The sequence below is a fragment of the Branchiostoma floridae genome, chromosome 1 (assembly GCF_000003815.2).
Source record: "Branchiostoma floridae strain S238N-H82 chromosome 1, Bfl_VNyyK, whole genome shotgun sequence".
NCBI lineage: Eukaryota > Metazoa > Chordata > Leptocardii > Amphioxiformes > Branchiostomatidae > Branchiostoma > Branchiostoma floridae.
The window spans coordinates 18,088,643-18,115,556 of NC_049979.1; the positions used below are offsets into that span (position 1 = coordinate 18,088,643).

The 26,914-nt window shown below is 38.7% G+C and overlaps 1 protein-coding gene across 7 annotated transcripts in view; it reads right to left on the reverse strand.

Moving 5' to 3' along the window:
* Positions 1 to 2,595: 2,595 nt before the first annotated feature.
* LOC118409272 overlaps positions 2,596 to 26,914 on the reverse strand; it is a 38,072-nt gene continuing 13,753 nt past the window's right edge. The window contains exons 1-4 of one of the 7 annotated variants that reach the window (XR_004830421.1): positions 15,486 to 15,628; positions 5,458 to 5,576; positions 3,593 to 4,576; positions 2,596 to 3,275 (exon numbers count right to left, since the gene is read on the reverse strand). Coding sequence is in view for 3 of the 7 variants with exons in the window: in XM_035810169.1 (XP_035666062.1) it covers positions 3,124 to 3,191; positions 3,593 to 3,631; positions 5,458 to 5,576; positions 15,486 to 15,595 (336 nt within the window). In the remaining 4 variants the exon portion in view is untranslated. Of the gene's footprint in view, positions 3,276 to 3,592; positions 4,577 to 5,457; positions 5,577 to 7,245; positions 9,513 to 15,485; positions 15,629 to 26,914 lie in introns of those variants that run through there. The other 6 variants (XR_004830420.1, XM_035810169.1, XM_035810177.1 and 3 more) reach the window with 6 other exon arrangements.

Here is a 26,914-nt window from a genome sequence, read left to right on the forward strand (position 1 = left end):
TGCCATTACGAAAGTTCCCAAGTTTGAGTTTGCACAGCTTCACAAACCTATTAGACTGACAATTCCAAGGGGAAAGTTGCTGCATCCAGTCCCACCCAGTGGTGTATCCAGCCTGAGGCGAGTGATTTGCAGACATTACGTTGGTATTATAATTGCTCAGAGGGAGTATCCTTGTAAACATAGGAGATATCTTTGAAAGCTGATAAAATCTTTAGATAGGGAGATATTTCTAAATATAGTGCTTGGAGTATGATAAAACCCCCAGGTATTTCCAGCATTCAGTCTAGTCCTAATTGCCCCTCACTATTCAAAAAACATAAACAATGACTTAGGGGCTAAAAACATTAAAAGGCATCATGCTGCTATATTTGTATTTCTATCGTGTGCCCATTTAAATATAGAACTGTTCAAAGCTCAGCTTCCGACAGTAACATCAACAAAACAATTCATAGATAATAAAGGTATTAATTTTCCTCACAGAAGACAAAAACATGTAAATTAGTAGCTTGACAAGACCTAATTTTTGTGTAATGATTGTCCAATGATGATAGTTTTACACCTGCACAGAATACTGAAGCCATTCCATACGCTGGTCTGTCTATTCAAAGGCTAAGAATAATACACATGTAGTATATATGTTCACGCATAATACATAGTGTCTGTTCATTCCTCATGGAGCAGTAGATTTTCAATTAGACATCGTTAAACTCACCCTTTAGTTTATTAGGATGAATTATTCACAACCTGAAGACAAGTATTTTTTGGTTAAGTAAATAGAAACAGCAGGGTACCTATCTCTTTAAACATGTATGTCAGTCAACAATGTGCACCTGGGGGTTAATAAGTTTGGTAAAAGAATTCCCTAAACATTAGACATTGGTTGTCTGGGGAATGGTGCCTGTGGAGACATTATAATGTCATTTGCCATAATGGCAACTTACTAAACTACATAAAATTGTCTTCAATGTAATAAATGTATTCCATAATGCACTTCCTTCCCAGAAATGAACGTCTTGACACCACTTATCCAGGAAACGATTTGGAGGGGTGGAGACTCAATTTTTTTTTTTTTGCTTTCTTCTGGCTGTACTATACCCTACCCACATCCAGCCTTTCTCCATCTTGGCCTTTTCCAAGCTGTTAACTTGTTACACTGGAAATCTACAACTCTAGATCCTCTTGTTTCAAAAAGGAATAATCCCAAATGGTTTGGGAGACAAACTGGACACGTGTACACAACCTTGTGCAAGGTTAACTGTTGACAATGCTATGAGGACTGACAAGCCAGGTGGCTGTCGCCCCCAACATCATATTGCCACCCAACTTGTGTGTTGTGAAAAACTCATGCCTTTCTCTGGCAAAGCTATCCTGCTGTACAAACACTGCAGATCCAAAGGAAGGTTATGATTAAAATATTGCCAATGTCATAATGATATAGCTGGTTTTGTTTGAATCATTTTTTTTAAAACTCACACAGGTTAAATCTATCATGTCAATTGTACTGTTACATTTTTCTTGACCCAGTTACTTCAGTACACTTTTTAAAAGTTTAGACCTCTGTCTAGATTTTTACAATAAAGAACACATAACACAATGTGTGATAATTAAAAGGAATAGTTACAACTAATGTCTATCATTGGCCTGGGCCTGTTTCCTAATTACTGTGTATCAACAAATTTGGGAACACAACAACAAAATTCTTGGTTGAGTATGGAAATTTGGCTATGTTCTCAAACTCTATTTCACCATTCAAAATGCATGTATTTCAAATGTCTAGTTGTGAAAAGTAAGCTTCTAGTAACCAGGTGATCATCTGGTTGATTTGTTAGAAGAAGCACGAAACAGACAGGTCAACACCGGAAATAGACACAACAAGTATGTTTTGAAGCCAACAGGTATCACTAGGTTACCACTGAAAGATTCCATCCACAATTGTTACAGCAGGTGTATTACAAGCAGCAAAGCAACAAGCAAACAAAAGGCTAGACAAGCCTTCTTTCACCAAGATCCCAACAGGTATGCGGCATAAGCCATCAAAATACCATGTAAAAAGGAAGCACTGGTGGCATTTTATATGGCACAGATACATTTCCTAACTAGGCCACTGTCTCAGGAAGGACAGTTCTGTTTGAGAGTTTCCCCTGACGATGAAGGGGCAGTGATCACCTGTTGATCACAGTTGATCTGCAGATGATCTAGTGCTGATCTCCATGAATGACATCTGAAGACTCCCGCCACCACTGTGGGAAATTCTGGTGGTAAAGTTATGATAACAACAAGAGTGGGCAGGACATCACATCATGGAGTAGCCTTCCCCCTCATCCAGGTGGAAACTCAAGGAACATATTCTCAAAGGCTCCTCAAACAATCTTTTTTGTAGGACTGATACAAATTCGTTGCCATACTGAAACCATACAGTTCTAATACTTTTTAATACTACAAAGACCTATGCTATGGGGCAGAAAGCTGATTGCACTGATGTCAGCTTTTTTTTCTAATTGTTAACCAGTGGATGGACCAAATTGTCTACAGTTGCAGGTGAGCGTGATGTCTGTATTGTTGATAAGATCATTAAATTGACACATTGGTGCTCACCATGCATGACAAAATCAAACTGTTCCAATCATTATCATTGGGTGTTGGATTTAATCACATCCATGATATTTTCTGACCTGAAGGTCATACCAGTTAAGCAGCCAGACATTGATAATTGATAGTTGAAGTCAACCACGCCTTGGATAAGTTACACATGATAGCGGAGCATTCTTCCAGTACATTACATTACTAGTGAAAGGGTAGAGTCCAATATCCATGAGCAATATTTTGAAACCTCTGGAATTAGTTCCTAAATGTCTAAATTCCTAAAGAAAATGGATTGAATGGTTCTTTCATTTTGCAGATACAGCAGTTTTCCTTCCAGGAAACAGAATATTCTTTGATGACTCTCTACATGCCTTGCTTCTGGCATGAGCACAGTTACTGAGTGGTCCATTTACACCTGTCTATTCTTCAGTTTTTCTACAGTTCTGACACACAGGTGTCTGTTAAACAGCACTTGAAAAGTTGGCTCTCCTCTTTTCTCATTGAAAACATCGTCTCAGCAGGCTTTTGTTCAGACAAATGTCAGTTTGTTGTCACACTGTGGGGGAGATGTATTATGTTGGCAGGCATCTTCTGTAGTTTAAACTTGTCTGTACAAGAGAACAGCAGGTGAGCAGCAGTGCTGTCTATCAACTCTATTGTCATGGTCATGGTTCACAGAAAAGGTGTCATACCTGTGTGAAAACAATTTACAGCTCTATTAAGAAAGACAAAGAAAGAGACAAGACAGCATTTTGAGAAAGTCATGCTATGTTTTATTTTGGTTCATATCAACTTCAAGGACAAAATCGCTTTTTTTTCTTGAACAGCTGTAAGAAAGTTCCTACATCAACCAAAGGCCAAGACATAGCTAATGGTAAACGCATTCTGTTCCTCTAGCCTTTCGAAGTATAGTCTGTACAGCATAGTTTTTATAATAATAATAATAATATCGGGTGTATTTTGCAGCCAGTAGGTACCCAAAGTGTTATCTATGTGGAGATGGAATTACCTGGTATTGGATGTTGTGGCTTGACTCCTGTTTTGTGTCCTGTGCAAAACATGTTTTTTAAAAAAGAATGGAACACTTTAGTAGGAACACTTCACGAATAACAAAGCATATGCATTGTTGAAACAACATGTATAAAATGTTCACACCTATCAAATAGAACAATGCCATGTTTGCCCAAGGAGCTTAATATAACCTCTGTCCTTGGTTTGCCTGAATATGACAAGTCACAAGTGCATCTTATATAATAAATAATATTGACAGCACAATAATATTGACAGAAAAAATTAAACATTAATGATATCTTGATGATATGATTTGCGAATCAGGAAAATAAAATGATACCTTTCAGCTCATCGAAGCATTCCAGTCTGCTCATGGTTATACAACATTGAAATAAACATTTTGGGACTAGCTTTGTCAGATCAAGGTAGCAGAACACAATATTTATGCGCGACCCCCGGGGCCCATGATGCGGGTACATAAAGTAGTACGGATAAACTTGTTGAAGGAGAGGTACAAAGCATTGTTTGAGAGGCAGCCAGATATAACCTGTGCTGCGTGGTCATGGAAGGTGTCGACTCTGAGGCTGCATGATTTGATTTGTGAAAGTTTTCTATTTTGTGTATAAATGCGCCCCATTATGCAACTGCCCTTTTAGTGTGAGCGTCAGAAGGTGATATGCCAACAAGATTTTGTTGTTATTCAATATTTTGTGGCTTGTACCCTGAACTCGAACATATCCGTCTTTAGTATTCCTAGCACCCTACTATATTTTTTTCCGTGTCGAAGCCAGTCCCCTTGTGGCCCTTAACTATAGAAATCTCCATAGGCCAAAACTGTGTTCTGCTACCTCAATTGGTTTTCGTCCATTACAAGCTATGCAAAAATGGTTGCCATAGCAATGCTGCCTGCTCAACTGTTGTGGATTTCCCAAGATTACCAGAAACCTGGAACAGTGCCTACTTGACCTTGAACTGCAACTTACTGAAAACATGGAGGAACATGTCAACCTTCGTATGGTTTATACCTTTGTATGTGTACCAAAGTAAAAAGCAACATCCTTAGTTTTTCTTTTCTTTATCTACCATTAGGCCACACCAATTTAATTTCTTGGTTCACGGATTTTTTCATAAAAAATATGGAGCGAGAGGGGGAAATAAAAATGAAACTAAAAAATTGTAAAATGGTTGGGGTAAAGGTAAAGGCTAATCCAAAACATAAAGACCAAAACTGTGTTCTGCTACCTCAATTGGTTTTCAGCTTGAAAAAAGTACAAAAACACTATTACTGTACAGTAACAGCACCTGAAAATTACAAAAGTAGTGTCAGTTTTTATGTTTGTCCCATTCTTCATGAATGAAAAATATAACTGCAATGATAATACCCACATTTTAAGAAGCTTATAATGTAAAGGCCAATTTGCTACACCAGAAAATTGGTAAATTGTTTCATTTATGGTGAAAATTTGCTGAGTGGTAATTTTCATTTTTATTTTTTTTTGCAAAAAATAGGAGCGAGCGAATCCGTGAACCAAGAAATTAAATTGGTGTGGCCTTAGTTGTAAACATACAACATGTGCCAAGTTTTAACATTATTACATACTCATCTGATACAAAATTTCTTTTTTTCAATGACTGTAGATTCAATTCAACTAATAGCTCAACTTCAACACAAGCAGTGACAAAGGGGAGACTGGCCTGCCTGTCCAGTGGAGCAGACAGTGGTGAGATATGGAACCTGTTTGCACAACAGGTGGTCAATGTCAGATGGCAAACCAGCACAGAGTGGTTACCTGAGGGGAATGTGTTGACATGTCTATGTGAGGATTGTATTGAATATTATTTTTGGAATAGTGACAATTCTACCTGATTCAGGCCATTTGGGAAGCAAATTGCTCCTGCTTTTCTGGTCTTTCGTGGAAAGCTGCATGCTTGAGTAACCACATTTCCTCTTTTTCTTGGAAGAGTAAGGACATCCTCCATTTCTGAAAAGCAATGAGTGTAAAATTGGCCATAAATCAAACACGCATTTTATGTAGCAATGACAAGGAAATATTATCTATAAATATGGCCATAGAATTCTTCATTTCACTACAAAAGGGGCCTTATTTTTCTGCTTCAAATGTATATGAAATTCTTGTCATCTCTTTCTTCATTTACTAAGGTGGTAGCTTTTCTTGTTTCTTGTCGCTTGACAGTAGTATCAGACAGGTCAGTTTATACTTTTGTTGTCCTGGGGAAATAGGGAAAATTCAGTGACAGAGTGCTCTTTTATAATAGAACAAATAGGACGTTACATGACATTACATTCTACTACGATATTTTATTTTCGTAACTGACTGTGTGCCTAGCTATGGTATCTGTATGTAGTCCGCAAAAAGCCAATTTCTTTTATCCCTGATATTGGAGAAAGGAAACATGTTCCGTAGAGAAACAGGAGAAGCCTGCCCATAATCAGCAGATCTCTTCTGGCAGGAAACATAGGCCATAGCCAGCTGATCCTACTTTGTGCTAGGAGGAGATAAATCTTTACATCCTCCTGGAATAAGTTTGGCAGCATTTTCTAAGAATCAGATTCAGCATGTCACTCCCAGTGGAGCATGTAACAACTTCTGTGGGATCCAGGCCCATAGGCGTGACCCTGAAGAAAGGAGTTCCTGCCAGCAGCACTCTTGTCAATGTCAAGTTGCAGTTTGTAACTACTGAAAGAGAAAAAGTGATATAATTTCATCACGTATATGCTTCCTGGTGATTAACAAAATGCCTATTACAGTTTATGCCAGTCAAAGGACACCTTATCTTTCGAAATGCATAAAACACAATGGTTTTATATTTTTGCGCTAATGACTAGATGGAAATAAGATGTTTTCAGCAAGATACACTTACAAAAAACAATTTTGTTGAGCTAAACTTGAGATGAGAAGAGTATTAGTAGTTTAATACCCAAAGTTGCTTACAGGTGTGTTTCACATAGCCAGCACAGGATTTTTGAAAACCATGCCAAGAATATGGAATACTGTCACCAGCAAGGTATATCAATATAGTATAAAGCAACAATATATGGATAGAAATATTTAAACATCCTTGGCAACAAATCATATGGTTTGTGTTTTACCCACTGTTCTAATTTCCTCTGTCAAGTGCAGAACTAACATGTGAACCCTTAGCATCCATGACCACTGAGTGAGTTTTCGCTGCAGGGTACCTGGAGAAAAAACTGCCTGGACAGGTATTCTGGTATGCAGCAGGTAATCCTGTGGCAAACATGGAGCCATGTGACACCTGTCATGGTCAAACAATCTCACCTGTCGGTGGAGTGTCTGTGCCAACCCATTCAACTCCGAAATATCCGAAACATATTTGTCCGAAATATATGTTTGTGTATCATATGTTACATCTCAAACTGTCAAAGATTAATTCATGCACCTTGCAATACTTAAATCACATTGAAGAAGAAAAACTTTCCTAAGTTGTGCGTAAATGTGCACATGTGAGGTGCCCACTGTGGACGTTGTTATAGAAAAAGTATGCCAATAAAACAACACCCATTTATTTCACTTTATTAAAAGGGCAAAAAGCTTATGTAATGAAAGGGATGGTGATGCTTTAAAAGAGCAAAATAATGAGGTTGGAACAATACAGGTGTGTATTCACCTTGAAATTTCAAGGTTTCCTCCCCCAGTAAAGTTTGAAGATGGATCAGTCCTCATGTGTTGACATTTCTGTTCCTGAAGGTTTTGGGCATAAGTTTTCCCATGCACAGCTGCCACCTGTTAGTTGGGCAGGCATAACTATGAAGGCTTCCTGCATCTGGTTTTGCTCAGGCAGGAGGTGTTTCCCTTGTTTCCCCTAAACACTATGTCATCCTGAGATGTTGACAAAACAGTGTATCTGTCACTGACTCCCTTTCCACATACACCAGTGCATAGGACACAGCAAGGTTGGCCTGGAGCTATGCTCCAAACAACACCAGTTTGAAGCCACCCCAGGAACACTGCATTTTGATGGCATCCCCAGATAACAACTGAATGTGGCAATTAATTTGTGTTGGGAATTCTTTGCATCAAAATGAAAGGCTGTTGGATCAGTGCAACTCTCAAACAACATGATTATTATTCGTTACACAGAGTCTTGTTCAAGCTACCCTGCTTCTATAACCTAGAAATCCAAACTATTTAAATGATGATTACTACAGTTTGGCAAGCAGTTCATTAACACCTGAGCCCATACCTCATTATTCAGCCAAATTGCTAGCATTCTGCTGATAACCAAAAACAACTGTTCATTAAGCCTGGAGAAGACTTACAGTGCCAATTTTGAAAGGCTCATAGAAACAAATGGTGGAGTTTCCCGCCTCAAAGTTCTAGTGTTGTTTATGGTGAATTTTTCCCACACCTTTGGAGTTGAATTCTGTTCCAAGGACATGATGGAATGGCTACAAATCAACAATGTCTAAACAAATTGATGGGCAGGTATGGCAAGGCCATTTCAGCATCTGGTTGTAGATTTAGACAAAATCAGTATACATTTTAGGCTTAGAGTTGAATCAGATTCCTATATAGAAAGGCAATAGATAGCATATTGTGAGGTGTTAAACTTTGATACACTAGTAATATGTTGCACTATTTCTAAATGAATTACTCAGCATGGCAGTCTCCATGTGGCTCATATTTACATCTCAAAAGGGGTTCCAAGAAACAATCACAAATACATTCAAGTCTTATCAAAACAACCACTTTTGCTGACTTCAGATGACATCATTAGATCAGGCAGGGGTGACAATTACAGGTGGCTTAACACAATAGGCTAATTCTGACTCCATTAAAATTCCAAAACAGCAACCAGAAGAATTGCTCATGGGAGCATGTTACAGTCTGATGAGGATTGTGATTGGTATGGGTTCCCTTAGGATCTGAGTATCACAATTGTTGATGTAACATGATAAAACTTTCCTGCAAGTAAAAACTTTGACATTATCTTCTTCTTACTTAGAAAAGCAACTGTGTTGACTGTATTAGAAGGAGACTCAATTTGTCATTCGTTCAACTATCCTGGAATCATCCTGCTTATATAGAATTGTATGCAAATTGTACATCCTTGCAATCTGCCCACCCAATTTCAAGCTGTTATTTCTTTATCAACTCTAACATCATTTGATGTAAATTGAGAAATTGAATACTAGTACCCAATAGACTTATTGAAACATAAGGAAGCCAGTATGATTTCAAGCCTGATGAGTGTGATTTACCCTGTGATTTAATTGTTTAATAAAAGGTGGTTAAAATCTTTTATTTCCTGGTCTTGGTGATGTTGTCAGCTAGCAATCACTGCTGGCATGAGGTCATCCCATCAACCACCATAACCAATTAGATCCCTTATCAGGGATGTAATCCTGGACCCTTGAGATTTGGCATTTATCATAGTGATTTAGGAAACATCTCTCAAAATAGAGATGACTACATTCAATGGTACATACAACTTTTGTCAACTAGATACATTTTGTGATATGTTGGTTTATGTGTCAACCCAATGATGTTATTGGTCAAGCTTTGTTTGCTAACAAGGTGTGTATCCACTTGGTGTGTATCCTTTCCATGAAAAGGGGCCATCTCATGATCTATTAACATTCCCAAGTGATGACATCATGTCTTATGCAAACTCATCAATCAGACCTCTCCTCCTTCCAGTATTGCATTACAAACAGGTTCTGATGGGCAGGATGAGCATCTGAAGTCCCATCTTCCAACTCAGAACAAACCAATCAAACACTGATCACACCTATTTCCACATACTCACACTGGTCGCAGTTACGCAAATTACCAATGAAGTGTTTGTCAAGCAACTATACGTGACATGGTTAACCCGAAGTGAAGGTTTTAGTGGTTTTATGACATAGAATTGCATATACTGTGCAGTTTGCGATGGAGCTGTCCTTTGAGATCCCACTTCTTTGTCAGAATGATGTTTCCTTATGTGTGATAAGTTGTATTAAAGTTGTATTAAAATGAAATAAGATGATGGTAACATTATTACATAATCTTTGTAATTACACAAAGATATAACTCTCTGATAGGTTATCTTCCCATTTCTCTGGAAACAAACATGTAGCTGAGATGAAAGCATCACCATGTGAACTTACCACTGGAAACTAAACAGTTAGGGAAACAAGCTTGTCCAAAACTGATAAAGCGGTTGACCCAAGACATTGTTAAGAGAAAAAACAACTGTACTATCTGCCCACATAAATATTGATCAAGAGAAGGTGTGGTTTGCCTACGTGCCACTGGGCACACCCATACATGTTGTTACCTTGGATAGGACATACTGCTGACCAAACTAACGCTGTGGAGCCAGTAAAATCAAAAAGTCTGAAAAAAGGGGCCATGAATGTAAATTCATCCCAGTTATGTTGCAAATCAGCAGGTAGCTTGCTCCTCTGATGTAACAGCCCAGGAGAAAAGCAACTTTTTGTAAAGTACAGATTCTACTTAATCATACATAATAACAATACGATTTCTAATATCATCAACTAGGTCTCGTCTTTATTGTTAATCTTCCTTAAGGTATCATGAGAAAAAATAAGAGGTTATGTAAGAAAAGAGCGTCTTATGAAACACAGAGATCTATCGGAAAGTGTTTCATAAGACGACCTGTTGCACAACAAGTGGATAGGTAACAGATCCGTTCATGATGAAAATGTTGGTGCATTCTTACAACAGCTGACCTCTGTGCATTGTCAGATGGATTTTCTTATCTACCCAAGATACCCTGCAGCTGAAAGGTCATCCTTGCTGCATGGGCAGTTCCATGGCTGGACAGTAAAGTTGTGTATGTGCTTACCAGCGTGCACTTTGGACCTTTACAAAAATGTAGTGTGTAAACTTCTCTTATCAGTGTAGACTGTAATAGTGGTATAGCCCAGCAGGAAAGCTGCAACACCTGATAATTTTTTAGGCTTCTATAAGATATAGGAACAGGTACCATAATATTCATTTGGCAAATATTGAATTAATTTTTTCTTTTGTCTATCAAATTGGTTGTGATGATGCATCCTAAATACACAACTGAAATCTTTAGCTGCAACCCACACATTCTTCTGTGCCCAACTGGAGAGGTCACTCACTAAGTATAACTATATTCAAGCAAAATATTAGTAGCACCAGATGGAATATCTTCATGTTAGAGGTGCAACATTGACCTTAAAATTACGAAGACCTACCCTCTTGTGCTTTCTGACACATTATTTGTTACAAATTCCACAAATAACTGTGACCTGTCTTTGGCACCCTGGGGTAAGATCTTAAATCATTACATGCCAAGGAGACAGAAGACAAGGTGAATGCAAGAATTCAATCAAGGAATGAATATACATGCTAACAATTTTTCCCATCAAACAAAGGATATCATGAAAATCAAAAATCTTTTGTTAACCATCTTGTTTCGTTGAGTCCATAGAATTTTTCTTTTCAGTTGAGAATCAGTGAATCAGTATGTGATTAGTATGCGTAGACAAACGGAGGTGTCTCTTTCCCTAATTTACAATGTAGAACACCAGTGCCTTCCAGTACAATGCCAATTTATAATTTACCTTATCACTCACCGGTGTTAAGTCTACAATCACTTCAATTCTGTATTGATAAAAAAAGGGAAAATCTGTGCTGGAAAAAAAGCTTGTTAGAACAACATTGATTGATGGTCACATCTGTCAATCCCCTGGCACAGATTACCTCAAATATTAAGCTGGTCTGCTTTGGCTTGGGACATGGAACATGTGTGATACAAACTGCTTTACAAAGGGCACAATTAGACAAATGTTTTACAGAAAGAAAGGCACAACCGTGACTATCATCTCTTGGTATTTCACTATATTGTGCCGACTTCCCATCCATTGAGATCATACTAGATGGACAAAGTTTACACAGCCGGAATAGGACAAAGCTGTCTTGGATCCTTTGCATGAAACAATGTATCATTACAAAGAAAAATTCAACATTTTCTCTATATGCCAGCTGTGATTATTTGGGCATCATTGAACAAGAGGTATACATAATGGCATTGTCTGTGAGTCTGCCAGGCACGCTTACTGATGTTGGTGTACAGAGGGCCTACAGGAAGTTTATACGCTCATTCTATACCTATGAAAGGTGGGCCTGTGCATTTAATTCACCTTTGGTGTTCTTTTTATTTGCTTAATGGCATGTAAACAAACAGGCATCTGGCCACCTTGTCTGGAAATTTTTCTTTTTGAATAGAGGCAGCAAGCCCTGTGTTTACCAGCACACAGATGCATTTTGTTCAGGTAGGTTGACCTGTTGGTGTGTGGCCTTTGCTTTGTATCCTTTTGTTTCCATTTTTAGTGGTGCCCCTTCTTCCGTTGCCCACAGTGAGGGACCTTACCTCCTGCCCTGGCGTAATCTTCCATCCTGTCGCCTCCACAGCTATGACAACTATGTACTCTGGCCGGATATACCAACCTACTGCTACTGTAATAATGCACAACAATGCTAGACCACAACATTGCTATGTTTGGATCAAATATACTTAATTCTGAGTGCCTCTGCTCGCGGGACAATGCAAGAGCTCTACATGATGGTTAGGACACAGTGTGATGTGTTATAGTTAGGTAACAAAGCACAAAAGTCTTTACTTCCTTTTCAAGGACCTTGGGTGTTAAGTAAGGACCCAAATAAGGTGCAACACCTGAGGCAAAAGGCTTTGATCTAAGGGTGAATGGACAAGTGGGGTGGCCATGTTCCTGTGACTAAAATAAAGACCCCATTTGCGTTACCTGGTAAAGCTGAAACTGACTTTATAAAAAGAGTCATATTCCCCCTTATGTTTGGTTGAGACCATTGGTATATAACCTGTGGTCTACCTGGATTCAAGCTGGCAGAAGAAGAGACACTGGGCACGGTTTCAGGTGAAGAGACACAAGTGAAGTAACTTGTAACCAGGAAAAGTCTAAAGATCATGTCTATCTTCTCAGTAGTTAAACTTTTGTAGTTTTGAAATAAATGCCTTTTTTCATCTTGCTATGCCAGCCTATTAACTAGTAATAAATATTAAAAGGTCTGTACTGGGAGCGAGAGTACTGTTTTCATCATTTTACTCTAGCCTCCCCAAGTCCAATGTAAATTTTTCATAACCCTGCTCAAACATTGAAAATTGCCTACATGTATTGCCCATCTTCCTGGATTACATAATCATCCTCCTAAAATATGGTACATATTCACAAAGTATGTGGCAATTCCAGATGTCAAAAATGTAACAAAGAGGGCTAATTCTTAGGTAGTCTGTGTAACACAAACTCCGCTGTCCAGGGCTGTAACTGGCCCCTCCCGCGGGCCGGCAGATGTTTGGCGGGCTGCTATAAGCGAGATTTAATCAGGCTAATTCTTAGGGTTTATTGTTGATTTACTTCTTGCCACTGGAAATTTACTGGGTTTAGCAATTAGTTCCATGGGAAATAATGTGATACTCTAGGGGCCACCATCATCACCAGAACTTATTGATCTTTTCTGCTCAGTTTCATTCCATACAAGCAGACTGCTATAGAAATGGCAATATAGGTCACTCTGCAGGATAAAAACAGAAGGAGAGAAGGGACATGGGATCACCCTATTCTCCAAGCAGAGGAATCCGACTGGATTTTAATTTTTCTTGGTGCTTTTTTCAGCACTTTCTAAATGCATTGTAAACCTAAAGTGTATTCTTGTAGTCTCCAAGCAGACCCTACGGTGCCTTAGAAATAGTATCAAAGCTGGCAAGGGACATAGTATAGCGGCACCAGGACAAGCTTGGAGTTGGAGACTAGTATTCTTGGTCCTTTAAGGTGAAACGAAAAAAAAAATTAGGTATTAAGCTCTGTTTATCCATCTTCAAGTACACAAGAAAAATGTACCTTGTCTTTGCTGTCAAAAAGAACCAGACAGCAAGCAATCCAATCCAATCCAATTCATTCATATCAATTATGTTACATCCGTTCATCTCACCAATTAATATTCTAAACTTGAATACCTCTCACTCTCAGATTTCTTCTTACATTCTTACAAAGTTAGTGTAATGATAGACATGTCTGCCATTTACCAGGACTTGTGGGGCGTGGGAGGTCCCATAAATCACCTGTAAGGGGTAGGGGTGCTCAGTCCCTTCAAGACCAGACAGGACACCTAACATATCACAGACATCCCACTAAGATAAGGGATGAGCCATCTGTAAGGCAAGCAGGCTATAGTATTTCAACCATCATTTCAGCTTTTATGAGGCAGATTTGTCATGTAACAATTTGGTAATAGATTCTACAATTTGGACACTGCTCTGAAAACATTGCCTTTGAACTACAGCAAAGTTGTGCAACACCCTGCTCAAGATTTCGATGCATTTACCCCACTCATAGTCATGATAGTGGGGAACAGACATTATAGAATAGTATGAGTGTAATGCTAGTATCCACATATTCCCAGGGAATGAGGATGATGTAGGCTTGATAGATATGCCTCATTTTATACTTCTGTTCTTGATTCCTGTCCTCAAGAAAATTCCATCTGAAAATTCCATCCTGCTCATTCTCTAGACAAAAAGGAAATCTTGCTGGGGTGAACCAGTGGATCTTTATTATGGGAGTACATGACCAATGTTTCATAAGTTTTTCTTGGTCTTAAGGCTACAATGTTACCTTCAGGTCATTATTTTGACCTTTCACATTTTGAAACTTTTTTTGTAGTTTTTATCATCAGTTCATCATCAGACGCACAAAGATGAGTCACTCCCAGAACACAGCCCCTAACAATGCAGGACACCTCCTCTGTAGTCTCCAGAGCAATAGGAAACAGGTGCAGAATGGAAGTCAACCTTTATCATGTCTATCACAAAAATGTTGGTAATGAGGTTCAGATGGAGGGATGACTGAGATGGAGTATGGATATAATTCCCCACAAACACTCCTACATTCTCATCTGCACATCTAAAGGCACATCAAAGAAAGCACCATACACATCAAAAAGGAAATTCAGCTAATGGAATGTACTCCCATCAGCAAGCACAAATGGCTTGAATTTTGGTATTCTTTCTTTTATCAACCTAGCTAACATACAACACTGCTTGGTTCAATCAACTGTAGCCTAATATGGTAGAGATTTTTTTGCACTTTTACAGTCCGTATCATGTAATTCTACTCATATGTCAATGTTAGCTGACATCAATGTTCATATTGAAATGTGTAAGCGTAAAAATGGTAATTAAAAGAGATCACTCCAGCCAGGTAGTGTCAGTGTCAGTGTCCTTAGTCCTTTCAGTACAATTGTGAAGGCCTATATAGGTCAAAAATACTGCAGAGGAATCATGCAGGTGGAAACGCTATGTAGTTCATAATGTGACAATTAGTTCTCTCCGACACTTTCGAGGAATCAATATGTGAGTTAGAAGTAAATTGAGGCCATAGACATGCAGCAGCTTGGATTAGGGTAATGATTAAAATTTCAATTCCTGGAATTGTTAATTATAGCTGTACCAGAGAAGAGGAACTAGGGCAGAAATAAAGCAATACCTCTGAGTATAGTATGATACAGGCATGGGGGTGCAAAAGCCTCCATGGGAGGTGTAACTAATTCATGGTGTACATACACTCATGATAAAAGTAAAGCATGTTGACATGCAGACAGCACATATCCCTGATGTTGAATTTCCCCACTTACTTTCCATCCTTTTCTGGAGGGACCCTAGCTTACCCTGTGGACTAATAGGTACTGAGACAATAAACTAATAGCAGCCATGATTGAATCTGCTGTTTATTGTGCAGTTGGTATGATCCCATTTCATTAATCCTACAGTACTAGATGAGATGTGGGGAGATTGTCTGGGGAGGAATTGATGCTATCAGTCAGCAGGAGCCATACCTTCCTTTTAAGGTCAACCAGTCACCTTGCCCCAAGATGTCATCCTTATCCATTTTCCTGTCTATCCAAAAAGGGGTTCTAGCAGGCTCCAGGACATTCACTCTTCCCATCACTTTTTTTCAGGATGCATATCACTGTTATCCGACTCTGCAAATGTGAGTTTGAGTAACACATATTACTAAGTACTCATCAGTGTCAGTATGTGGTTACATGTCTATATTCCGAAATCTCTATGTTCCGAAATCTCTATGTTCCGAAATATATAATCATGGACATATAACGTGGATGGTATTTAAGTCTATAGTAACTTGCACTACTCATGCCCACAAACTAAGGTTCCGATACTCTTCCTGAACGCCGACCCGATTCCGACGGTCGCGTGCACGTGCGTGGTCCCCCGTGCTGAAAACATTCAAATTCTGGTTTTATCATGTACCTTCTTCTAATACTCCCCTCTTTTGCCAATGGAGAGGTTTTGAACTGTTTATCTGAGCGGAAAATTTCAGCGGAAAATTTTCTTCATTTCTAAACACGCACAATTTTCTAACCGCAATTTTTCTGGTCTCGTGTATAATGCGGATAATCGCATGTATATTTCAAAATAATGTTTACTTTGTATGCATACATTATTATATGTATTTATGGTTTATGAAACTTGTTATCAATATATATTTTTGATGAATTCTTCGTCAAAAATTTTCGATACGATGCTATCAAGGTGGTGCAAGGTGGTGCGGTCATTACAGGTCACTAAATGGCCTAGGTTTGACGAAAATTCGTCTGACACTACGATCTAGTCGGAGTTCGTCCACCCAAATTGTAGAAAATGAGAATAAAAGGCAAAGATATTTGATCTAAGAATATGAAACGCTGCCAAGTTCCGTGTTAGATACTTGTAGGCAGTTTCTCCCGGCGAGTTAATCGCCGTGACGGCCAGGCCGGAGCTAGCCTGTTCCTCCCCAACGATCGCTCACTTCGACCGCCGCCTGCATACAAGTAGTATATCGGAATATGATATATCACAGGCTGCAGGAACCATTTATATAGACATTTCGGAACATAGAGATTTCGGAACATAGAGATTTCGGAACATAGAGATTTCGGAACATAGAGATTTCGGAACATAGAGATTTCGGAACATAGAGATTTCGGAACATAGAGCGGTCACCAAATTGTTAGTTTCAAAGGTTAAGTAACATGATCTGGCAAACATGCAACATTACCTGACCATGAAGTTTAAGCTGGCAATTTTCCATTCCTTCCATATAGACCTGTGGTTGCACAATGCCCCAAATCAAACGTACATTTCAAAGTCATTGACATTCCATCCACATTATGATCTAAGATGAAAGAATCAAACTTTTAAGTTAAGGGGGTATCACACTGGACTGCAGTATGTTGGCAGCATTGCTGCATTTTACATTGAATCTGTGTTAAACTCAACTTAAAGCATTCTGTTAAATCACAAGCTGCACCAACAATGCCAACGCACCACAGCTTCAGTGAGAAAACCCCTTAAGGAAAGAACTAAAAGCCATTAAGAGCTTAAGTTGCTGTGATAATCCATATTCATTAGACCTGATGTCTGCAAATACTGTAAATGCAGAAATGTTTGTAGTGGTTTTATGTTCGTGATTTTTGCCGTGGCCGCAGCACATTTTTCCTTTACAGTATGTCACTACAGTATATGGTGCTACCGCAAACTCACTGAATCACTGGGAATACTCCATTTTTCTGCTACCGCAAAATTAGATCCCCTCAAACTTGCATTTCCAGTATCCCAGTCACAAATCTAACTCCAAAAAAGTCGAACTCCTGCAAATAGTTAGATCTCTAATAGATCTAAGTAGTAACCATGATTTATGAGTACAAATTGATAGCTACATATGACTTCTTTTCTTTTAAAAGCTAGGTACATGTATGCAACATGGAATGCCTGTTGGCTATCAGTGCACATCAAGTAATGTTTCATACAGTGTAACTGGGACTAATTCATCTTTCTCATCCCAGATCATGCCATGTGACAGCTGGCAGTAGCACTTGATGAAAATAGGGTGGAGCCCTTTAACCCATGGCAAATGAATGCCTTCTGGATATCATCACTGTCATCCATTATCTTAGAGGGTCTGCATGCTGTTTTCCATAAGGCGTAGGCAGACCTTTTTAATTTCTCGCAATTCATAGGGAAGCTATTTTATTTTACGTAATTTGTAGTGGGAAGAAGCGTAAAGTGTCGTCAGCTATCCCGAATTTAGCGTAAATCGTTGTCAGGACCCCCCATGCAGACCCTCATCTTAGGCCTTGGCAAATATATTAAAAATCAACTTATGGAAATAGATCTGACTGTCTGCCTATTTGCATTGTGTTTGAAGAGACCTTTGGGTAGTTGGGTGATGGTGTATCCCACAAATGCCTAACAGCTTGTGGTAACAAATTCAGTTGTACTTTCTAACAATTACCTGATTTCAATGTCATAGAGAGGAGGCAAAGAATCTAAAAAAACTCCACTGTACACTGCTACTAGTATTAGAGTTGCAAAAACACATATAAACAGAGACTGGGCTAAATCCTTACATCAGCTTGGAGAAAATGCCACAATACTGTATAAGCAAATATGTACTTTCTATTGTATAATTACCTTTGAAGAATTACCTTTGAAAAACAAAAGTTTTCCCTTCGTGCCCCCGCAAACATAATTTTCTTAGTCGCAACATATTTCACACTTGTTCATTACCTACCTTTATGTTCATGTTTGGCATCCTTGCAAACTTTGAAAGGTAAGTTATGTTCATGTTGTAAGTGGATCAAGGTGCTCAGATGAAACTTAAAATGGGTGAAAGTACTCTGAAGATACCTAAAGATAGTCAAGGTGCTCCGATGAAATTTAAAGACGGTCATGGTGCTTGGATGATATCTAAAAAGGAGTTCAAGCAGTCAGATGACAGTTCAATGCCCCTCCCTCCATATTTCTGTTTTGGAACAGGACCAATTTGGTGTTGGCCTTGGGCTGCATTTAGCAGTCCAGATGTTCGTGGCGAGCTGTTGTGTAGAAGTTAAAGGGCTAAAATTTGTGTGGGAAACAATGAAAACAGACCACATTCAATCACCAGCACCATATAATCTTCTTAAGGCGCTGCACCCACTACCCTTAACCTACTTTTACCTGTGGCTAAGTTCACAGCCCTCCAAGGCATAGTGACCTCATATGCTGTTTGTCAACTCTGCTACTTTGAATTTGTTTTAAATGACAAAATAGTGGAAACTCCAGAAACATATGACATTATGACTAAGAATTACATGTCTTTAAAAAGCCAAGTAGCCTTTATTGCAACAATTTGTCTTTGATTTTACTGCCTACGGAAACAAAATTGAGATCTCAATGATTCACAGACACACAAGACCTACTTTTTAGCATACACACGTACAAAGTATTACCCAATAGCCTTGATGAATGCTTATGCACTGATGATATATGTGTCACTTTTCTGTACTACACATGCTGAGGAAGTCAACATGGGAACCTTCAGGTTCCTTCCTCTTGCTCTCTTAGAAAAAAACTTGAGAAGCATTCAATTAACTTTGGTATGGAAGAAAAAAGATAAGAAAGAAAGGCTGGAGACAAAAAAAGTGTGGCTGGCATTAAATGACATTGTAATGAATGCATGATTGCTAGACAGGTCAGCAATTCAGGTTAAAGGTTGTGGCCCTGGTGAGTAGGTTAATCCTGCAGGAGATAAGGAAGAATCCAATAAGGTACATGTCCAAATTGTTTGAAAAGGTAACAGACTGTATGTGTTCCCATTTTCCAGTTATGGAGGGTTTGGCAGATATGGCAGGATTAGGTCATTGCATGCACATAAGGTAGCATGTCTGGTGGACTGGGAAGACAAGCCATCTCTCTCCAGCCCATCATCTCCTCTCAGTCAACAATGAGTCATCAATGTAGCTCAGCAGTTGTTGAGGAGCCATATCAAATGGCTGATACTGGTTGATGGCGATGAAACACTAAGTCCAGAAAACTCTGACACAGGAAAAACATGAAATGTATGGGAACTGCATTCTATAACATTAAAGCCCCAAACATATGCAACACAGGCTATTCACAGTGCTATATAGTACAGTACATACTGTACGGTACATTTACAGACTAATAAATTGAAAAATCAGTATAATGAACATAATTGTTAGGCAAAAGGACTTTTCATGTTAAGGTTCTAGACTAAAGTTCAACCTACTTAATCATTGAGCAAACTAAAGTCAATCAATACTCATGTTGTAATAAATGTGTATCATTGTGCAATGGTTGTCTTTAGACACCTTTCAGGAATCTGTCCATTAGTATTTCAGTCCATTTAGCATGATCTAATCAAAAGGTAATTTCAGAGCAAGGATGGTATATGTTTTCCCCAGGTCTACCAAAACAATTTCCTTTGAATGTGAATATCTTGCATAATCAGTTTGCTCATCAAATGTACTATCTCTTTCAATTTGAAAACTTAGCTAAGTTAAAAGCCAGTAATAGAGAATATATAATTGCTTTGAAAAAAAAGAAGTAAACGTGATCAGGAGGTGTGCATAACCTAACCTGACCCTATATATACACTTCTTATCATTGCGTTACATGCCAACAATTCCGGTTGCGACATTGATAGGCTATAAGTAAAGAGTGTTAGAGAAGGTCATGGGAGGTGCCAGGCAGCCACATGTGCAAAACAGTATGGTCTGATAAAACACTTCTTAATAGAACCAGGAGGTTCATGCTTGCATCCTGTTGAGGCAAATATTTTGCATCATCATTTGATACGTTTGACAAGTTACAGAGCAACATCTTATATCAATGTGCCTCGCAACATCACTTGTACATTTCTGTTTGGCTGTTCGAACAGCACAGAATCAATATCTTTACCTGCAATTTAACTGTCCCTATAGCATAGCAGAGTTACTACTCTGATTGTGTGATATGTCTTGTCTGTGAAATAGAGAGAAAACAGAATTCTCTTTGGAGCATATAGAGAGCAGAAATATATTTACCTGCTATTTAATTGTCCCAGTATCAAGCTATTATATAACCCTTGATATACAAAACTGAAATTTGGTTTGAGACTGAGTTAACCTACAGGTATCAAAATTAACAGAATAATTTGAAATGTACAAAATGGTGTAACACCTGTCACATAACAGCTGTGATTTCTGTACTCAACTTTGCCAGGCAGGCAGAGAACTTCTGAGAATCCTACAGTGTCAACTGGGGTTCTCGTGTGTCAGAACAAATTACGAACTGCTGCACAAAGTGCCTGGGGAGAGAAGTGAGGGAAAACAAGTGTCACACTCTGTGAACAAACCCTGTACTTCTGCTCTGTGATTGACAGAACAGCACTGTGTAACACAGCAGGTTTGCCCTCAGGAGAAAGGTGCCATGCCTACATACCACAATACCTAATTCCACAATAACTACATGCCACAACCTACCACAAGCAACATTTTCACCCAGAAAACAAGTTTGAAGTTATGAAGCAATATCCCTGATACAAGTAAGTCAACATAACACTATTAATTTGATAACTTTTCAAGCAAGTTCAGTAAGAACCAAAGAGCAATTGATCATATGATTCATCATTGCTCCAATATAGCTGACTCGACACTTTCAATCACATAAACAAATACAAATTGCCTGCAAGAATAAACTGTTGAGGTCTCCATGAAATGACATGTATACATTGTCACAACATATATAAATTGTGTACAAGCCATTTGTGAATTAAAATATGTATGTATTCTGTACAAATTAGAATGTACATTTAATAATCATTATTGAAGGTACAAATAATTAGAGCTACATGTATGTGCCACAACTTAACAAAAAAATAAACCACAAGTTCTTCACAATGCCAGCCTACGAAATTATAAAAAAAGATCCTTATCATGTAAGTACTATAGTCCAGATATGTAGAAAAAAAAAACTCAGACTAACTTCTTCTATTACCATTGAGTAGTCTGGTGAATACATACTTGAAAGTAAAGCAATATTTCAAAGAGTGACATATTGCCCAGTACTGCTTGGTGTTGTAACATTTAGTGATTTACAATACTTGTTGGCTGAACGACTTTAATACCCCCCAACATTAGGTCATTGGCAGAACCACTGCATACTTCAGAACCCCCCGAAAGAAGTTTCAGACAGCCACTCCTGGGTAAGGAACTCAAAGTTCATCAGTCACTTCAGGAACCTCCACAAGAAGCCATCCTGCAACCCTGCGTGAAGAATCCAGACTAGCTGAGCACGGCAAATCTAAGCATGTACCAGGCATATATTTGCCGTCTGGCGCCGAGTAAAGATTGGTGCCAAATATGACAAGAGCTGCTGATTGTCCAATTAGACTTGAAGAGCAAACACCAGACCCTTTGATCTGTGCCGCCAACATAAGTAAATACGTCAAGCTTTGGGTGTCCAAAGCTGGTTAGCCCAAGTGTGAAAAGTCAACATTTGCTAGAGGGCTGTGCCTGTGAGATCTGTTGGTCATGAACCTTTCATCATGGCTCATACAAAACCTCTTTGGGAAAATTATTTGATTAAGAGTGTGAGATTTCTAGATGAAAGACTTCAGAACTTCAGAGGTGATTGTCAGTTTGACTGATGTGGGATTGAAGTGTGCCAAAGTGCAAAAATCAAACTGTCTCCAGACAAAATCAAGCTGCTATTCATACCTTTCCTGTGAACTCTGTATCTTTGTCAAGGACTGAGAACAGTTGGAGAGTGACTGCTTGTATAACAGGTAGTTCCTTCCAAAAATGTCAACAGATTTTGAACAAAGATAAAATCCACATATTTGTGATATGGTTTTACTTAAATATGGCTCTTTTCAGAAACATGTCCAGTATTTCTTAATACTCTGAAACACAGGGAAGTTTGAAGTATGTTTCACTGTGACAAAATAACATTTACATATCAAAGATTAGCAGAAAATCTAAAAGTGAGCGGCATGCCAGCTTGAAGTGAACACTGTACTCTGTTCTGTTTATTGATTATGCAAATTGTACAACAAAGGAAAGAGTTCTGGTAGAGTAGCACTTTTCCTTTTCAATAGTTACTTTGATTTTGTGTGACAAAGTTTGTAGCACCATACTTTTGGCTTTGGCATAGCATAGGTATCTGATGAGGCAATGATTATAACATAAGCTTGCTTGTACCACAAGGGCCTTTGTTTCGCTCACCTTCTGTTTGCTTAAGACAGTCCCAGAGTAAATCAGTACCTCTAGAGATTGACACTGTTATGTATACACCCCAACAAATGATGATTGTTGGACTGATTGCCCTGTGCATGCTTACAGTATGTTACATATGCAGAAGTTGTCCTGAACTTGCTGCAATCTACAGTACAATAGAAGGCCAGTCAGATAAAGACTATAGTATAGAATTCAATATCAAACAGAGAAATATTTTATCTTGTCTATTCGAACAGCCCAAACAAGGGTGCAATAAAGAAAATGCCTTGAAAGCATTGAATTCTGAACCATAAAGACTTTTCATCATTATGAAAGAAGATTAAATTCTAGGCTTTAGATGCCAGGACTTTGACTGTTTATCTATCTGTGTATTGTAAAACTGTTGACTGTGTATCTTTTTGATACCAGTACAATGAAAATGCAACAATGAAATAGGACAAGTATCAGTGTACTTAAGATAAGAATGGTAAGCATGCCCACTAGTACTGCTGCACAATAATGTGAGAAGTCACGTTGTGCAAATTTAACACCTTCTCCAATCCCAAACTCAGTGGCCTAGTGAACCTTGGGTTGGAGACCTTCATCGCAGACAGGAGCGTCTGAAAATAGCACATGCCAGTCTGAACACAACTGTCATTATCACACCTCCCTCTGGAATCCTGTAATTTCATTGGTCAGTATAAGGTTGATGCCTTCTGGCATGCAACACAATTTGGAACTGCCATGCCAAGTTCCATGCCAAGATTCACATTCCTTCCTGTGACCCTGAGTTAACTTTTCTATGGGACAACTGGGACCTAAGAAAATGTTTAAAGTTACAAGTGAACAAATTTCTTTATTCCATGTGTATAGGACAAACTATAAGATTTGTGGTCCCATGGTTTCAAACAAGGAGGTTAGAATATTGCCCCAAATATCTCCTTACTTTTAGCTTTCAAGGAGTGATTACTAAAAGTTATCATGTTTACCTTAGAAAATGTCTTTACCATCTGATACAGATGCTTTTGGAATCAGATCTAAACTGTTTTCCTTGTAGTAGCCGACATATAAATATCAGGAAAGGCAAAAAGGTTATTTCTCCAATGTTGGAACTGCTGTGTTTACATAACAAATCAGTGCTCCTCCCTAATTGTGCAGTAGCTTAGAGAACAGACAGGGCAGGGAGGGAATTTCACCCCTCTATTAAGTTAATGGAGTTCCCTACAGGGAGATGACATCATTCTACTATTGCCAGCCACATGTTAATGGAACCTAATAAAATTATCACTTGGGATCCAACTGAGCCTGGGGAGTTCATCACAGACTGGTTGGGTTGCCAGGATATTCTCTGGATTGTTGAAAGCTATTGCAGTATTTTGGAGAGAAAAATGCCATCACTGCCACATTTCTTTATACATGTACATTCTACAACTTTGACTTATTTTAGAGAAATGTACATTTTGTTGACATCTATTCAGGATTGCATGTCAATGTCCTGTTGAAAAATAAAATACAAATTTCTGTATCATTGGCCTTTTGGAATAAGGGTATCAAAATATCCACATGAGGAATAGTTAGATGTTTATTTCCCTTTGCTATAAACAAATATATCATACTGGTAATCATGTCTGGAATCACCAAGACTAGATTACTTCCCCCTCATATGTTACAAATATCAATGTATTGGATTACATTTTCCCTAAATGCATGATTTTATTCATTTAATTTCATGTGTGATGCTTACTAAAATCAATTTACCACTGGGAAAACAAACTATCTCTTGAAATAACCTCTGTAGATTTGCATAAAACCTTGGGACGTTTATAAATAAAGGCTGTGCTATTTCCTGATGACATCATCCCCCAGCCGGATCTAACCCTGTCCTTGTTCCTGTTCCCTATGACAGACCCAGGCAGGGGGCCTACCTCATGTTTTACAAATGTGTACTACCGGTACAGCTTACCTTCCATGGTACAAATAGAATATTGTTTACTGTATTTCTTTAAAATCTATTTTTTAACCTGCTTGTTTAAACAAAATGATTCCAGCAACAGGAGCACTGATTGCAGAAGAGAAGATTTGCTGACAACAGCTGTCCACCTGTTCCTGGGAGAATTGGGCAGGGTTCTTTATCATTCTCCATATATGGGAAATATCTTCCATTTTAGTATACACAGTTTAGTGCCCTCATTTGAGAGACATGTGATCTACCATCCCAGTATGGGTGTGATAAAATTGGATAACCACCTGTCTGATAGCAAGGCTACTCCAAATATGCTACTCGTTTCTTAAATGGCAGTTCCCAGATTCTGGGAAATGGGGGAAAAGGCAGTTCAGTACATTCGGGTGCTTTGTTATTTATACATGTAGAAATCTTCTCTGGTGCTGTAGACAATGAACTAAGAGCCAAGCTGCCACTGTTAGTTAAAAAATGCTTCCCTTTACTTTTAGTCAGCATCTATTTTGGCACACCAACCTACACCTGTGCAGACTTGGGGGAGGCATGAAAACACGATATCCCAAATTGGTCTGTATCCAGATGGCACTGTACAGCTCTCACTATCAAAACACAGCAAGAATCCTGCGCAAGTATATTGAATAATCACAGACTAATTATAATGTACAGCTTGCAGCAATGCTGCCTCAAGCAAAATCAAGTTGAAATATAAGTTGTACTAAACATCAATGGCATCAGAATTGACTTTGGATGGCAGGAAAGAACTGGAGCTGTTTCAGTGTTGACTGTCCTTTTTAAAATCTACCTCTGATATTAAAAGACAAAAAGACTGCCAAGCATGTAATGTTAACTGGGCAGTTAATTTCTGTCTATAGGACATCCTTTCAATGGAGACTGGAAATGACCTTTCTCAGTGAGATTGTCAGACTCAGCTGATGCATACCATATGATATGTCTTTACAGATATAAGGCAGTCTCACTAAACAGAAACAGCCCAACATGCCCCCCCCTTGTGTCTGCATATACATCCTTAGTCAGCTAAGCCAAGACTCCACATAACAACAGCACTTCATGAAAGTCATGGTAGAAAACAAGTTCAAGAACCTGGACCAGTTCCACTGTCCCCATTAACCCCACAGAATAGACACACCTAATGTAAGGTGTATAAAGTTTCTCCCACAAACAGGAGGTTCCAAGAAGTTCACCTCCTGTTTTCTATACGTACTTCCTGGTAGCTGATGACATCATCACCCGCTGGTACCAAGAGGTATTACAGATCATGTTACTGTAGGGGCCGGAGTGGGCTAGTCGTCTGTTTGTTGTTCAGTTTTCACATGAGGTTCTTTAACAATTAAAACTAATGAAAATGACAAAAAGATGTGAGCTAATTTCAACATCACAATCTGTCTATAAATCTTGGGCTCATCTGGTTTAGGCTCTGTAACAGTAACATAACAAGGATTTTGATGACCATGAATTGATACAGAAGTGAGACAGCAGGTGGCAATTTCAGCATAACCACCTGACTGTAGCTTGGGAGACAATATTAGTACCCAAATGAAATATAAAGCTTTATGATTTTCTAAATACTGTGATATTACAGTATGTATATTATACAGTCCCTCAGGTAAGGCTCAGTCCATATAATGTAACATTAGAAGAGTCTTGTGGTCCATAGATAGCCCAAAGAAATTTATAAAGTACCAGTACATATTCTCTGGCTGGAATACAAAGTACTGTATTGAAGGTACTAGGCCCAGGCTAATGACATCACAGTCTGCTGATTGGTCAGTGTACTAAAAGCTGCCAAGGACCTTTCCCAAGTACATTGGAGTGCCCGGTACCTAATACACAAACATAAACAGACCTTTCAAATGGGCTGGAGTGCTCCGATCTGAACAAGCACAGTTTAGAGGGTGACATGAGGGACTGGTATTTGCCTTACATGTTCTTTGGGGCATGGAAGCATTCACAACAATGTTTCTGTAGACATCAAGGCCATGCTCATTAATGTACTGTGCAGAAATTGCTCTCAGCTTGATGATACAAAGCCTGATGAACAGGCTCCAGGGCTTAGTAAGCGAAAAAGGTTGAGTCAGCAGTTACTGCACAGGATGGTACCCAGGCTTAAAATCTTACAATTGGATAAGATTGATGTTCTGCCCGCCAATGCCTCCAAAGGAGTGTGTTACCCAAGGTATCCTGGGCTACTGCTTGACCATACATAAACTAAACTTGACATGTCTGATATATCTTTCTATCTAACTTT